This window comes from Sceloporus occidentalis, unplaced genomic scaffold (assembly GCF_023333645.1).
Source record: "Sceloporus occidentalis isolate IW3139 unplaced genomic scaffold, rSceOcc1.0.p SCAF_27, whole genome shotgun sequence".
In the NCBI taxonomy this organism is placed as follows: Eukaryota; Metazoa; Chordata; class Lepidosauria; order Squamata; family Phrynosomatidae; genus Sceloporus; species Sceloporus occidentalis.
In genome coordinates, this window is record NW_028317007.1 from 13,765,362 (window position 1) to 13,781,950 (window position 16,589).

General features: G+C 38.2%; 1 protein-coding gene across 1 annotated transcript in view; it reads left to right on the forward strand.

Moving 5' to 3' along the window:
* The window catches only part of LOC149299958 (phospholipid-transporting ATPase IH-like), a gene marked incomplete at its 3' end in the record, with an annotated part of 135,717 nt that overhangs the window by 69,525 nt on the left and 49,603 nt on the right, over positions 1 to 16,589 (forward strand). Inside the window, exon 31 of the mRNA XM_089485952.1 lies at positions 3,396 to 3,633. Within this exon, the coding sequence (XP_089342078.1) occupies positions 3,396 to 3,633 (238 nt within the window). The remainder of the gene's footprint in view (positions 1 to 3,395; positions 3,634 to 16,589) is intronic.

Genomic DNA, 16,589 nt, shown 5'->3' on the forward strand with positions numbered 1-16,589 from the left:
GTCTGTGATAAACTGTCAAACTGTGTCATTTCATACATAATAAATAACAGTCCTAAAAAGAATTGCATGACTGTAGCCAACACTTATTATAATCTGTCGCTAGGCATTGGTGCCCCATGATCTAGTAGGTGATTGAGGCATTTGCATTGTCAGATTTGCTTTTTGAGAAGATACAATTGCATATACTTTATTAATATCTGTATTAAATAATATACTTTATTTCATTATTCCAAATAACAAGTCAACAGACTGTTACAGAATTTGTTTTGCTTCTTGCATTAACGTGCTTTAAATATGTATACTACACAATGATGACACTTTATAACGCATAGTTTGCATAAAGTGAGAAATGGAAGCTCAATGTAGAAAGACCAACTTAGGTTTAATGTTTATCCTTGAAATCCTGTATAAGTCGTGTTTATGAAGCATCAGGTTTGGAACTTTGGAACAAGGAAATTATACATTTACGCACCCGTGAACAAATGGATGTTAATACTTATGGAAATAAATACACAAATTACACACAAAAAAGGAAACACAAAAGGAATTTTTGCAATGCCGTCATCAGTCACACCATTCCGTTTAGATGCCACTGGCCCCTAAAACCACTGCAAGTGCCCCGTAAGGTACCGAATTTGGTTAAAACACATCCAAGTTTCAGCTTATGACATTTTGTTTCAAGGTTAAATTTTTTTCACTGTGGATCTGAAATGTTTCTATTGACTACGTTGAGCTTTTTATTCTCTGCACTGCACTAATATACATTAGCAAAGCTTTAGTGTTTAATCAAATGTACCCCTTGTGTCTCTTTTTCCTTCCTGCCCCTTGCTGTCCTGTCTTTCAATCTGCTTTGCATAAATAACTGCTATCCCTGCTTAAACCTTAACGATGCACGCGGTTACCTGCTGCCACCTACTGGGGAACTCAGACTAAACAACCGTGCCTTTCTGTTGAGCAGTCCACCATCTTTATGCTTTCTCAGACTACGAGCAATTTAAATTTCTAATGGACTTTAAGGTGATATTTTTTTCTAACTTTTGCATGACCAAGATTTCTTCTAACATCTACTTTTCTTTATTCTTTTTTCTTTATTTTTTTTTAACAAAAAAGTTGCATTTATATGTATTATGAAACGCGTCAGTCCTTTTACGTGCGATAGATGTGTTTGTAATGGTGTATAATCTTGTGGACAGTCTTTATATGTATTCATTTGATTGACAGCAATATCATGCCAATCCAGTAGTTGGTTAACGTATTAGTAATTGCATGGTGTAGTTGTAAATGCATAGATAATGGTTCTTTGTTATTGAATGGACCTTTTATGCAAGACATTTTTTCCCCCGTATATATGGTTGTTACTGGTCGAAGCTAATATTAAAACTAGTGCCGGTTAGAAACCCAAGTGTAACAGACAGATGTGCATTTTTTTGTACAGAAAAATAGAAATGGCAGTTAAAATACAGATCATATTTTGTTCCAATGGAACCTCTCTTTATGGTCACCAGTAAATGGCAGGCAGTGGGATGGGTAGCAGATCTATGCAGCCTCTCACTGTCTTGGACTGCATTGTCCATGATGCTTGCCCCAGCTCTTGGATTCTCCCAGACTGTTGGCCTACGTAGCTGTTCCCTCTGATGACTGGTATGTTTTCTATCAGTAAAAGTTAATTAGCTCACCCATGTCGTTGCAGAGTGGCACTACTGGAGAAAACATAGTGGGTTAAAGGAGAAACATTTTTGATACATCAGAAGTTACAAACTGGCTATGTCCCTGATATATGGGTCTCTTCCTTTAGGGATCTGCTGATGAGGATGTATTTGACCTGTCGGTGCGGTGTAATTGTATCTTATTCTTCTTCTTACTACACAAACCATATTTTCAGGGCTGATTAAAAGTTATATTGGGCCAGTTATGACCATTTTGCTTGTAACGTCACCTCTAGTTCAAAGTATGGATAGGCTGAAGTGAATATGCGTTAGACATATCATATATATCCTTAGAATCTTTGATTTTGTTACATAGCCAACCTTTTTACTTCTAATGTAATAAATCCCTGGGTGAAATAGAAATCCACAAAAATGTATTTTGATTCATTTGCGCTTTTCATGCATTTTTTTTCTCTCCTTTAAATTTCTCTTGAAATTTCCAAACGGTTACCGAAGCTATAGTTCCTCCTGCAGAAAATAACCCAGGCGTCTTAACTAGCCTCTCGTGCAGACCATTGTTGATTTACATGGCTGCATTCTCTCGGAATTAAAGCTTATAACACCAGCTACTGAAAACAGCAAAATCTTTGGAGGATTTATATGCTTTTGAGTAATGCTCACATGCTTTTCATCTATCGCTACAAATGATTCTAGTTTATTGAAGCAATCATTTTGCAAAGCCACTTGCTTTCTCCTCTCAGTTTCCAACTAACATTATCATATCATTACTTAACAATCACACCACAGGACTAGAGGCAGAGCCTTCTACTTGGAGTAGTGCCTTCTACTTGGAGTAGCACATCCTCCATCCATCACCCAGCCATTCTTTAGAGTTGCCTGACAGCTGCCAGTATTAACATAGTAGGCCCCATCTTTTACTAGTTAACTAAATATAAAATATAATAACTAATTATGCATACAGTTTAATGATGCACAGGACTGTTCAGCAGATGTCTCCATGTTTTCCTCATCCCTGCAGAAGTTATTGAAACAAAAATCAGCAATAAATGCAGTGACGGGCATTGAAGGGCCACTCCTAGAAGAATCCACTGCTGCTGAGAGATAAGTGCATGAATTACGTGGCGTAGGTACCGTATTTTATAGGTGTGGCCACTATGGAATTTCTTGGCGTGCTTAAACTCTTTGTATATTTTTCCTCCAAACTTTTTTTTTTGCTGTGACTCTTTTTATATACATAGGATTTATCAAAATTAATATAAAAAAAAAAATATTATGAAAAAAGGTACTAAAAATATATATTTGTTTATTCTAACTTGCACTGAAATAGTGTTACTATCTATAGATAGTTTATCTATAAACATTTTGTACACCTATCCCTTATTGATTTTGTGTTCTTTCCTGCTACTTCTCACAAATACTGTGCCTGAAGCAAGTGAAACAAGCTCCAATATTTATAGAGCTCAGTTCTTTATGACTGTTCCAATGATTCCTAGCCAGTGAGGGGTCAAGGCAGCCAAATACATCGCTAAAAAGAGTTTCCTATGAATCGGTCAAAAATGAACTGCACTTTTCTGACACAGAGCTGCACTTGCGAATGCATGCCTGTATTGATTTATGTTAATGTATATACTGACTAAACTAGAGAGATTAGAGCGTTTGACCTGAATTAGCCCTTTATGTACTTCCAAAGCTGTAACTACATGCCAATTTGTTGTGTTGTTTTTACAGAATGTTTCCAGCCAGACCCGGGACCAGTTTTCTGAGTTCACACCTCTAGCCTCGCTGCAGAGCCCAAGCTACCAAAGCAATGAGTTCAGCACTACTTCCGCCAGCAGGTCTAATTCTCTTTCCAAAAAAGTGATGCTTACTCACTGGCAGAGCAATGATCATTTTAAATTCCCATCCCTCTTTGGCCATTCGAACACCTGCTATAGTCCTAGTACGGGCACTTACCTCGGCAGGCCAGGTTTGGAAACATCTGTGTGACCACCCACCATGGAAAGCCTTTAAGAACTATTGTTTTTAATAATATTGGGGATGCAGCAAAATGAATGTCTAATAGAACTTATGCCTGTTGGACCCATACAGCTTTCATATTTATGGAGAGAGAGTGCTTTTCCCTGAGCTTTTTGTGTAAACCTTTGTTTATTGAAAGTACTGCATCAAAGAACAATCCTCGTAGTCTAACACTGTGTAACTCGTAGCACCATCAAGTCCTTGTTTTAAGTGTCTACTACTGAACACTATGATTATAATTTGTGTGTTTAGATGAATGAACTTACACTGGGTGGTCTGCACTGTACATCTAACTGGAGGTCCTACTCTTTTTCTCTCTTTCTGCATCCATCCTGATAGAACAAGCTGGTGCTGCCTCTTTGCACATTTATTTTCAAGAAACACTTTTTAACAAACATTTCATTGTAAGTTGCCAAATTGTTTGGTTGTATATGTCTCCCCCCAGTAGAGATTGACCCCTAGATGTAAGCTTATAGTGTGTCGTGTAAGCTGCCTCCTGATAGACCATGCATACCCTAGTGCTGACACATTAATCTGAGTTCATCTTTTGGAATACAAATACACAGTAAATATAGATGTCCTTGCTTCCTTATGTCACAAAAATCTGTCATCCAGTTTCTTTGTTAGTCCAATCCCGTTTCCCTGCTCTCTATAAACATTGCACTGTGTTGTACTATATGTATATATTGTATGTTTCAAAAGTTTGGGGTCACTTAGCTATGTGCGGAGAAAACATGGACATTTCTAGTTTCCTAATGATCAATCAGCCTTTTAAACTTAAACATGGATCAGATAACACAACGTACCATTGAAACACAGGAGTGATGGGAGTGTTAAATGGCCTCTGTACGCCTATGAAGATATTGCAATAAAAGTCAGCCGTTTCCAGCTACAATAGTCATTTACAACATTAACAGCGTCTACACTGTATTTCTGATCCATTTCATGTTATTTTTGAAAAACAAGGACAAGTGACCCCTACCTTTTGAAAGGTAGTGTGTGTGTATGTATATATATATATGTATATATCATGCACACACAAACTTGCAATTGACCAAAGGGTTCCAGATTAAACAACTGTATCTTACAAAATGTTTGTTTTTAAACAGATCAGTTGTCATCATACACATTTGTCATCTGCTCTCTTAATTGCATCAATAGTGTGTTGGAATTGCCATCCTGACAGTTAGTACTTAACTGCAGTAGTTAGCAGACAATTTAAACAATTCCACTCACCAACTTCACTATGCCTTAAGGACCATCCCTGTAAGGCTGTCATGCAACTAGGGCTGAGTTGGTCCTGCATGATGGATCGTTAAATTAGTGAAATAAAAATATCTCCTAATACTAACTACGCATTATACTTGGGTATTGTGTTTTATGTAACATTCCATTAATTCCTTTACATAAAATTTGTGGAACTGTGATAGAAATGAGTTATAGTGCTGGTACAAGCCACTATACATGAATGAACAGGCAATGAATTAATAAACATAGACCAGTCACCCTGCATTAGAGTATAATGCTTAGGAATAATTGTGATGATTTGTTAAGCGATTGCTGACTCTGCATTATGAACTTGCGTGTGTGTATAGATGTTTGTGTTGTGCTATGTATGAAATGTGCTATTTTTGTATTTAACTATAAAGCATTTCACCTTGTTGCATTTCTCCTTCAGCAGGCATTACATGTTGCTTTTCTTCACCCCCAATGTATCTTTACTTTCTATTATTCTCATTTTATTGTTGTTGCGTATGTAAATGACATTACAGCAGATTCCTTGGTGCTTTTAGAGTCAATGGCAGTAAAAATATTTAACAAATTCAATTTAAATAGACGGAGAAGGGTAGCACATTTTAAAACATAATAGTATAGATGGAGAAGAGAGCCCTGCTCTTGTGGGCTTACAATCTATTGGGTATAGAGAATATGGTAACATACAAGCAAGTATCAAAAGAAATATCTAGTTTGTTATCTAAGTTGATGGCAAAGATATTTTATTCAGTAGAATTAAATATTTGGTTTGTGGGTATAGTTGAAAACTACAATTTCCCCTTCAGTTTCCTACTGGTCCAAATGTTACCAGAGACTCATATGACCAGGATAGAATTTCTTCATACCTGGGAACTCTCAGTGAAGACTCCATGTAAAACACTGGGTTATCAGGACTCTTCTGAATAAGGAGGCAGTGTTTGGCTATGCCGATTACCTAGCTCATTCTTTCTACTTGACACACTTAGGCACAGTAAGACCATATAGCAAAAAAACAAACTTGGGAGTAGCTCCAGACCTGAAGTATAGTAGTCTCTCTTCCAATGGGTGCTGAAGCATGTGGGATCCGGTGCAGAAATCCACTAAGTATAAAAGATCACAGGTTGCCAGCTGACACCAAGGAATAGAGAGGAAGCATCCATTGTAAAATGTATCAAAATTGAATCGAGTCCATAGAACTCCCAGAACTTCCAGGCAGAGGAAGGAAACACAGGCTAGTCATAAGCTGCCTCAGGCATCTAGCCTGTGTTTCCATCATGTGCCTGTCTATGTACTCCTTGTTTTGATTTTATGGTCTATGGACTTTGTGACGGAAGCCTCCATCACTGGGACCACTGGAGAGGCCTGACTGCCAGCCTCCTCCCTATTGAATATGGGCCCTGGGTTTGTAAAGACTTCTGTGGCTACCCCCAGCAGTATCATCCCATCACTGGTTGAGGGGATTATCTCCAGCAGACAGCCAGAATCTGCCACCAGGGGGTGACTGCCATTGTTTCAGTTTAATGTTGTATAAATCAGTCTCGCCCCCCTATTGTATTGTTAATCCCGTTGCTGCCCCTGTTGTCTCTAGGAGGCAGATTAAGGGGGCGGTTTGTGTCCCAATATCTTGTTTTATGTAAATGTGCGTTTTGCTGGATATATCCAGCCCTGTGTGTCCAAAATAAATCAGTCTTCGTTTGGTTTTACCCTACACTGAGTCTCGGCTAGTGACTGGGGAACCGGGGAAAGTGTTGTCCCAGGCTAAGGGAGCACAAGACAACGGAGATAGTCGGTCGGACTAGCCAGCTCCGTGACAGACTTGATTACATTTTTATACATTTTACAATGGATGCTTCCTCTCTATTCCTTGGTGTCAGCTGGCAACCTGTGATCCACAGTAAGACCATATACTGACATAAACCGACCTGCCTAGTTTCCGAGTATGGATAGAAAAACCTGGCACAGTGTTTCCATACGCATTGACTAATGGGGGATCTTCCTCCCTCCAGGGGCGCAGAGTGGCTCAGAATCCAATCACATAAAAACCCTGTGTGAGCCTGATAGTTGTAGCACACCCTGCACCGAGATCAGGTGGTTTGATGTTCTAGATCATGTGACTTCTAGTCACTGCTTTGAGACTTTGTGACTCGATGTTCTTATGGGTATATTTTTACACTAGGTGTCCCTGCCTGGACCAATCTATTACCAAAATTCGGTGAAGAAATTCCAGGGAAATCCACACATAATAGTGAGGGAGATTGGAGTAACAGAGTGCCATGCAACTTGTCACTCTAACTGCCTTGAAAGATAAATGGGCTTTAAATATGTAGGGTTTTGTTTTTGTTTTGCAGTAGTCTTCTGATGTTTAAAAAGTCAGAACCTCTTGGATACCAAAAGCTTTTCAAAAGTACCTGTATTTAGAATAAAATATACTAAAGTAGTGAGCCATAGCCAATGGATCTCAAGTTACCAGCAGAGTTGCATGTCTTATGATGACTTCTGGTGGAATGGGATATATAATGGTACAGGATTCAGGATGTTACTTGTCCTAAGCCCCTGGTGCTCGGAAGACATATTTATACAAAACTGATAGAATGTTCATTTATGCACAGCTATGAATTGCACATGTGAAAACTGGAATGAATGCTGCTCCAAAAACTAGACATAGTCACTCCTCTTTTGCAGATAAAATGGAAAATGTAAAGTTCAGCATATGGGTTAGTGTATTATCAGATGTGCATGTGGTTTCAGACAATTGGCACTTAGTCGAGCCTTACCGAGAACATGCGGCATTGTGCAGGTCAGGGAAGTGAAGCCACATATTGTGCTTCTGAAGTACACTCAGATCATTGCTCCCACAATACATGGATACTGTAAATGTCATATCCCACACCCCACTTTCTATTTCTCCCTCATCCTCCTTTGACCCTTCAATTCCTACCCACTTCCTCTCTACCATTGCCCTTCATCTAATCTCTCTCTTCATTCTCATGCTTTCCTTGCACAAACCATGTTCTTGTATTGTAGAATTGTGTGTATCTTACAAAAATACTTCTATTTAGTTGTATATGTGTACATAAACTGAGTTTACTGAGGCTGCTGTAAGGTATTGCAAAGTACGCAGACAATCACCAAATGTCATTCACTTAGATCAGTGTAAAAAATAGAACAGACCCTACATTCTGTTTAAACTAGATATGGCCTACCTTCACAAGTCAGTATTTAGATTGTTGGGAGATGAATTGGATAAATGCTAGTAAAGATGCAGCACTATATGAAATCATTGAATCATATGAATATCGCTGGGTTGCACCATCCTACAGCATTGTGCACCACTCACATAAGTTCCATGTCTGAACATATACCTTGGGTGGGTGAATGACGACGCGTAAGTGTACACTGCCAAGTCTCACTCCTCCAAGTGGCGATTAAGAAGCATATGGTAAAATAAATATGCCAAGGTCTGCAGGCTGCTGTAATCTGGCCTGATGTTAGCCTGCAATTTAGAAATGAATCAATTTCCAACACCTATCTGCTAACTGTTTTATTTTCTTTCTTGCAGCGACATGGCATGTACTACATATTCCATTTCATCTGTAAATAAGAAGAAACTGTATAAAATTACTGCATTCCAGACTTTTTGGTTAACAAAGTATTTTTTGTCAATTACAATTCATTGACAGCCAAGCAAAAAATAAATAATAAAATAATGCAAGAAGCCCTTTAGTCATACCAATTTAGTTTGATCCTAAATTTCTGTTATGGTTCAGTTTAAGCAAAAAAAACCAAAACATGTAGAAATCTATAACTTTAGAAAGCCACCATGTATCGGGGGGGAAAAGACAACTTATCTGTAATTGTTCACAACTTCCATTCTTCACAACCAGATAGAATATCAACAGCTCTGCAAATAATTCTGTACCTTTACAGCATTGCAAGAAAATCTGTGTTGGACATATACCAACAATGCATTTAAGTTATAAAAATAATGGTCAAGAAGCACAGGACTAAGGGCTAAAATGCTCTGCATAATTGGTCAGGTCAGCAATTATTACTGTAAGGTCCAGCAATTCCTACAGTAAAAAAAATAAGTTTCGCTTTGACATACTGAATTTTCTACTAAGCTAGTCAAAAATCTGTTTACGGTCTGATTCCATTGAACGCTACAGAAACTTTGCGTATGCTGCTCGCAGAGCCGCCTATGAATATCCATGTCTAATTGTTAGACGACCTCTTCTCCAACAGTTATTGCCGCTAGTCCTCTTGAGTATTATTAATACAGCCACCTAAACATGACATAGAAACAATTTATTTAAAAGCGTACAGATAAAGTAAACATAAGAGTAGAATTACCTGACATAATGCAAACGTCTGGGGTGGTCCACCTGTTATAGTGATGCTAACCTTTTCACTCCGTCCATACTACTGATGATTCTCGAAAATGCAGCTTAGAACAACTGGAATGCCAAAGGTTAGCAATTATGGGTCAATTTGTTATATGGATGCAGAGCCCTTGGCAACTTAGCTTTTACAGGGCTCCCATTGTTGGCATCTTGCCACCACAACTAAGAGACAAAACTTTCGGCCTTATCTCACAATAAACTGTTACATGGGATAGCGGGTAAAAATGTCCAATAACTTGTGTAAACTGGCCCTCAAGACCATTGATTATGAAGATTAGAGTTATCTTACACTTATTTTAAGCACCTTTTGATGACCCACAAGGTCTCAAGTAATATGGATCCAGATAAGCCAATTAGAGAGACAGGCCTGGAAATCACTGTACTTTATATATAATTTTATCATAATAAATACATGTATTTTATCATAATAAATGTATTTATAATGTTAATATGTAAAACCCTGAGCAAAAACTATTGCCTTTCTATTCATCCGTTATATAAGAGCGAACTAGAAGATCATCATTTCATTGGCCCTGTTTAGAACAGGGCCGTTAATATACCGTGTACTTGTTCGTTATGAAGATAATGAATCATTCTGTGTACTGATAAAAATGTACACTGCTGTCTAAGGATCATGTATTACTGTAATAGCATTTAAAATAAAGAATGTGCTTATCGGTTAAGAATAATGGCTTTTCAGGCATAATGTCATTTAAATGGACCCACCTGTAAAAAAGAAAAACGATTTTTGTACAAATTATTTTTAATTCCGCTTTTTTTACATTTTATTTTTGTGTAGAGAATGTTGACTAAAGAGATGAAAGTGATGACTCTGTTTATTTCTGCAAATATCAACATGTAAACAATAAACCAGTCCAAACTGCAATAAAACATAAGATGTGCAAAAAAACAGGCTGTTGGTTTTCTTTTAGTATAATTATTAATTATTACATTTAAGTTTACAGTTTGTTTATAGCGAGAGAGAGAGATTCCATAGTAATCTTACAATATTGGACATAAGAAGAGACACAAGTTGTGGGTAGAACAAACTGTCAGTAAGGAGTGTATTTAGATATAAGTGCAGGGGTATAGGGAGATTACATTTTAGTAATGGCGAGCCAGTATATGTACTGACAGCGGGGAAGCAGGTGGAAAGTGGTGGGATAAGAAGATTAGTCTCGGGGAGGTATTTTAAATGGATAAGGATTGTATCAGTCAATAATTAGTTCTCTGATGGAAATGGCTGGCAGCATATTTTAAGGCGCTCTACTTTATGTTTAATCTCAAGTGTTGACGGCTAGCACCACTAAAGTCAAGATGCACTTAGCTGTAATGTCGGGATGCACTAACCTGAACGGATTCTGGATAAAATTAATTATAGCATAAAGAGCGGAGCATCAGATGCCATGTGATGTAAAAGAAAACGTGATTCACCAGTTCTTATGCTCACTTGCCCATTGTAGGCGCTTTCGGCAGTGGAGAGGGGTCAGCATGGGCACCCTCACTGGCCTGCGGCTATGCAGCACCATATGCAACAAACTGTGAGGCACTGTATTAACTTTTTCAGAAAATTGTGCTACAGTAGCTCGTCTGTTGGATTTTACCACACAGGCCAGCCTTCACCCACCACATGCATCAATGAGCCTTGGCCGCCCATTACTGTCTCACCCCTTTTCCTTCCTTGGACCACTTTTGATAGGCGCTGACCACTGCAGCCTGGGAACACCCCACAAGAGCTGCAGTTTTGGAGATGCTCTGACCCAGTGGTCTAGCCATCACAATTTGGCCCTTGTCAAAGTCGCTCAGATCCTTACACTTGCCCATTTTTCCTGCTTCTAACGCATCAACTTTGGAGACCAAATGTTCATACCCACCTACTGACAGGTGCCAAGATTATCCGTGTTTTTTACTTCAGCTGTCAGTGGGCCATAATATTATGGGTGATCGGTATATGTAGACACAGTAACATACTTACACACACATGCAGTAACATTTTCACACACTAACATATGTACACATATAGTAGCATACTAACACACACATAAACTAAGATACTAACACACACATACTAACATCCTTAATTAGACATACTAACACACATACAGCAACAAACCCACTAACATTTATTTATACTTGCACACACGCAACCTAAATTTTTTGGATTGGGAGGGTGCCAGATCTTCTGTTCCCCCAAAGTCCTCACAAGCTATGTCTGATCGCCGGGAAATTACGTGTGTTGGGCAAGAGAAGGTGCAGTACACAGCACCAGCCTAGCAGTAGGTCGGGGGGGAGCTGCTGCTAGGTGTCCAGTTGTACCCCCAATTGCGGCCCTGGTTGTGTTAGCATTTTGCCAGATTTAATGGAACCCATATCTTCCAAAACTTTCCACAGAATATTATCCCAAAAGTCTTGGGGTCATCAGGATGTTTTTTGGCAAATGTGAAATGGACCTTTGTGTTATTTTTGGTCAGCAGTGTTTTCTTTCCTTGTAACTCTCCTATGGATGCCATTTCTTATTGTGGAATTGTGAACATTGACCATAACTCAAGTTAAGTCAAGTCAAGTAAGGCTTGTAGTTATTTACATGTTATTCTGTGTTCTTTTGTTCTGTGTTCTCCAGGATGAGTCGTTGATGTGCTCTTGGAGGAATTTTGGTAGGCTGGCCACTCTCAGTTCACCACAGGTTACCTCCATTTGTTCATAATTGGTTTACTGAGGGTTCACTGGAGTCCCAGAGCCTCAGAAATGGCTTTGTAACCTGTTCCAGACTGATAGATGTCAATGACTTTGTTCATCATCTGTAAATAAGGGGCTAATTACTTTTTCACATAGAGCCAGGGTCGGCTAGCTTTTTTCCTTTTATACAGGGAAAAGATCTTTTAAAGACTGCATTTTGTGTTTAGTCTGGATGTGTTTGTCTAACGTTAATCTTAGTTTGATGATCTGAAACATTTAAGTGTGACAAATATGCAAAAATAGAAAAATCAGGGGCAAGTACTACTGTACATGAAGTGAATAGTACAGGTCTCGAAATAACACCAAATAAGTCTTTATGCAATTAGATGTGACTTATTAGTCAAAACATATCAAAAGATAAATTTCCTTAGCTTTGGTTACTTCAGCAAGCATGGGGAAGCATCAGAATCAGCCAATGCCCACAGTTGAGAGTAAAGAATGGCTGGACAGGACTACTCAGTCAATTGTTCCAGGTCTCTCAAGAAACAAGTACAGCAAGGAACCGGATAGGAAAAAACACCAAGGAGAAAGAATAGCTGCATGACCACTAATGAGCCATAGAAAAACCTACTCACATCACACACACGGGCACATCAAAGCATATAAATATATATTTGTTTTTACATTAGAAAGAGTGTTGATAAGATTGATGGAGTTGTAGCCCCCAAAAGCAGAACAATCCCCAGAGGTGCAAAGGGGTGTCATGCTTGAGGAAATGTGTGCCACCAGACAAAAGGTGGGTACTCTCACCTTAATGTGTGGAACTTTTTAGGAAAATACCTAGTTTCTGCCACTTTTAGGATCTTAATTAATGGAAAAGTACCTTTTCTTGCATTAATACCATCTTATCATTTGATGTGATAGATTGACCTAAACTAAGCACCTATGAATGGCTTAAAACTTAAAAAAGGTTTCAAAATTGGCATGGCCTCCTAAGTGGAAAAATGTTTCTTGGCCTACCACCTACCGCCAAATAGTTAAAAACGGAGCTGGACAGCACCAGGGCAGAAAGTTCTGCAGGACAGCAACAGATGAGAAAGAGACAACAGAGTCTTTTAAGTGAGTCCAACTAATTAAGTCTCACTTTCAGACAAGGCCTGTCCTGTAGGCAAACCAGGCACATACAAAAGGTGCTGAGCTGATGGGATTTCTTTCTTCTAGCAAGCAACTACATGCCAGAGAGCAGCACAGTACCACATGCCAAAACTTAAACTGGCTATTGGGGATCCTCATTTCAGCTACTTGCATCCAATGCAAATTCTAGGATTTTGTAACAGAAATGATTCTGCCTGTGTTGTAGGCTGTTATCAAATCCCTTTCCTATTAAAATACATGCCTATGAAAGTGGAGAAGGAAATTCACTCAGCTCTAGATATATTAATAGAACCGGAATGAGAAAGGTCATTGAAGGCAGGTGTTGGTTTGGATCCCTTCCATGAGTGGTGCTAAAATGGACATTGTCAGCAGGTGGCACCCTAGACCATTGATCCTGCTTCTTGACTCTCCTACTTCACATCCTCACTCCACCTCTGCTCCCTTTCCCTCTCCACCCCTCCAAGATCTGCATGGACTGGGAACTGGTACAAACAGCTGGAGCCAGGAGAAAGTGCAAACACATCCTGTAAGGAGGAGGATTCACACTCCACTATTCCCTTAATTCTGCCAGAAGACGCTTTCTCAGGTGAGAACAAAAAATAGCCCACCTCACCCAGCATCTTCCTACCTGACACCTAAACAACTAGGTGCACATCGTCCGTTCTTACTCTGGAAGACAGATCAATGATTATAGTTATAGAACATGCATTTTCAAATTGAATGTTGTTATTTTGTTTAAGCTCTAATCTGGTATTTAAAAGATCACTCTGCTCCAGAAAACTGTGTTATATTTCCGCATAGTCCAAAACACTGTCGCCTGCTGCTTTGTGAGAGTCTTCAGCATAGATCACGAATGCACTGACTCTTGGAAGGAATATTTTCTATAAAGAATGCTATCGGTTTACAGATGTTGTTAATATGGCTATTTATTCACTGTAGTTCAGCAAATATAGATATGAAAACACGTATGGACATAAAGTGCATTTATTACTGCATTTTTAATTAAAACCAGGTATTTCTGGTTAGCCGTGCGCCACCAGTCTCTGCTGCGGTGCCAATATGTTACGTCACTTATTCGGATACTTTTACTTTACTGAGGGGTGGTAGATAAATGGAACAGCCTTCCAGCATAAGTGGTAAAGGCTAATACAGTGTGGCAACATAAGCATGCATTCAATAGGGATAAAACCTATTGAAAGACTGATTAAGAGTCCTAACCTGAGGAAAAATGGTTGCTATATGCCGTCACATTCTGTTTATATTCATTACAACAGCGTGAACCGGTGTTCATCAGCGATCTGCATTTTACAGATGTAGTGAAGTGCATTCAACTTGTAGAAACAAATATTTATTTTGCTACTCAGTTTTACTTCCCTAACGATCAAATATCTCGTTAATGGGTAACCAAAGTTCAAGTAGGTCATATAATGTTGGTTTCACAAACCCTAGAAGCCTCAGCTGGAAAATGGTTACTTCTGACATGGAACTTGCTTTCAGCATTGATAAAAAACATACAGTTTCCCTCAGAAGCGCAGAGCAGAAATAAGTTCTCAATATACATAACTACTAAGTTATCTTCAGCAAGTGCATCCATTACTTTTGGCATACTATTATCTATTACTATTACTATACCATTATCAGCTTATTAGAGAGATATATCATAATCTATTATTAAAATGTGGCAGTATTCTACCTAATACAGAAATATCTCTTACGGTAGGGTTAGTTCCAATACCCTCTTTTTCCTTTAAACCACAGCGGATATCAATAAAAGTAAACTAGTATTTTAAAAGGAAGAATTTAAAAGTTAAGTTTAAACCTTTTCAAAATATTATTTACTCACTGTATTTTTTTTTGAAAGTTGCAGTGACGTCACGTTCCTTGAGACCCAAGTCTCAAGTCTGAAATAACATATGTGTTTTTTTCCTTTAAACTGTTTAAAGCATTCTTAGAAGTTAGTATGTGAAGTTAGTATGTGAAAAAGGACTTGCCGTTTTGCAGGCATGAAATCACCATCATATATATTTACCAATTGCTTGACCCATCATCCATACCATATTGAAATCCATTCAGCTAATAATCTAATGTCCCAAAATGTTTGGCTAATGATGGCAGGAGCAACAATGCTCAATCTGTACAAGTCTTGTCTTGTCACATATACCCAGGTGACTATATGTAGAAAAAGCTCCTGGCAGTAAAAGCTTTAAAACAGAGTAGCAGATGGTTTAATCAAATAAAAAACAAAGCAGACTTTTAGCAGTTTTTTTTTCAGATTTTATAGCGAAAAAAACTAATCACTGCCTCTCTATTAAAAAGCACTCCCTGAAAAAAAAAATATATTATTTCTGGGAAATATTAGGACATTTATAAACTTGGCAGCAGAGGTGGTTATCTGAAATATCGAGTGAGGGGATTTTTCTGTATGCCTCGTAGACTCTCTATATCTTTGTGAACCAAAGCCCATAATCACAAACTGCTTGTATGTATTTTATTTGGAGTGGAATTACTCCAGCGGCAGACAAGCATTTGTATATTATAATCTTGTCCAAATGTCTAAATGTAATGTACGAATATCTCTAGTCCATGTAATGCCCCACTTATCACTTTGCCCCAGAACTGCTTTTTACGCTAGCCCCTAAGTTTATTCTTGCTGGATGCTAAAGCAATGTCAGAGCAACCTGAATAATATTCCATAAGGGTAATGTATAAACAACAGTTTGGGTGCAAAGTAGTAAAAGTGGAAAAATCTTTTTTTTTTGTTTGCTGTGATTGCATCACTTCTACAAGTTAGCAGCAGAATTGTCTCATGTATTTAATCTCTCCTTTGGTTTGATTAAGTCTATTTACTTTGTCTTCTAATGCTGTGTTGTATGGGAGAGCTGTGGAGGTAGCTGTTAAATTGTATGTAGATGTGTCAGTTGTATTCTGTGTGAACTTCTACAGCTGACACCACAAATGTTTAATATAGTCTGTTTGTTTGTGTGTAGTTTAAACAGAAGGATAGCCAGGTTTGTAAAGAAGAACAATGTATCCATGGAATGCTATAAGAGTTTAGCATTAAATAATATCTACAGTTGTAGCAAATCAATCTATTCTTCATAAAAAAATCTCATTTATGGCAATAAGTAAATCAGCTCCACACATAATTACCAATGATATACAACTGAACCTGTGTTTCAATGAGTTATTGTATGCCTTAATTTTTGAAATCTTCTTTATTTTAAAACAAGAACAGGTTTAACTAAGTTGCTTAACTCTTAAACTGCACGGGTTATGCAGATAATGTGTTGTACCCATAAAAACAGTACCTGACTAATGTGCTAAAAAGTTGATGAAAAATGCTAAAATTACATGAATATTAAATAAATGAATGAATGAAATCTCTGCCGTGCTTGAACTGCCCGGGTCCATTGCTATGATT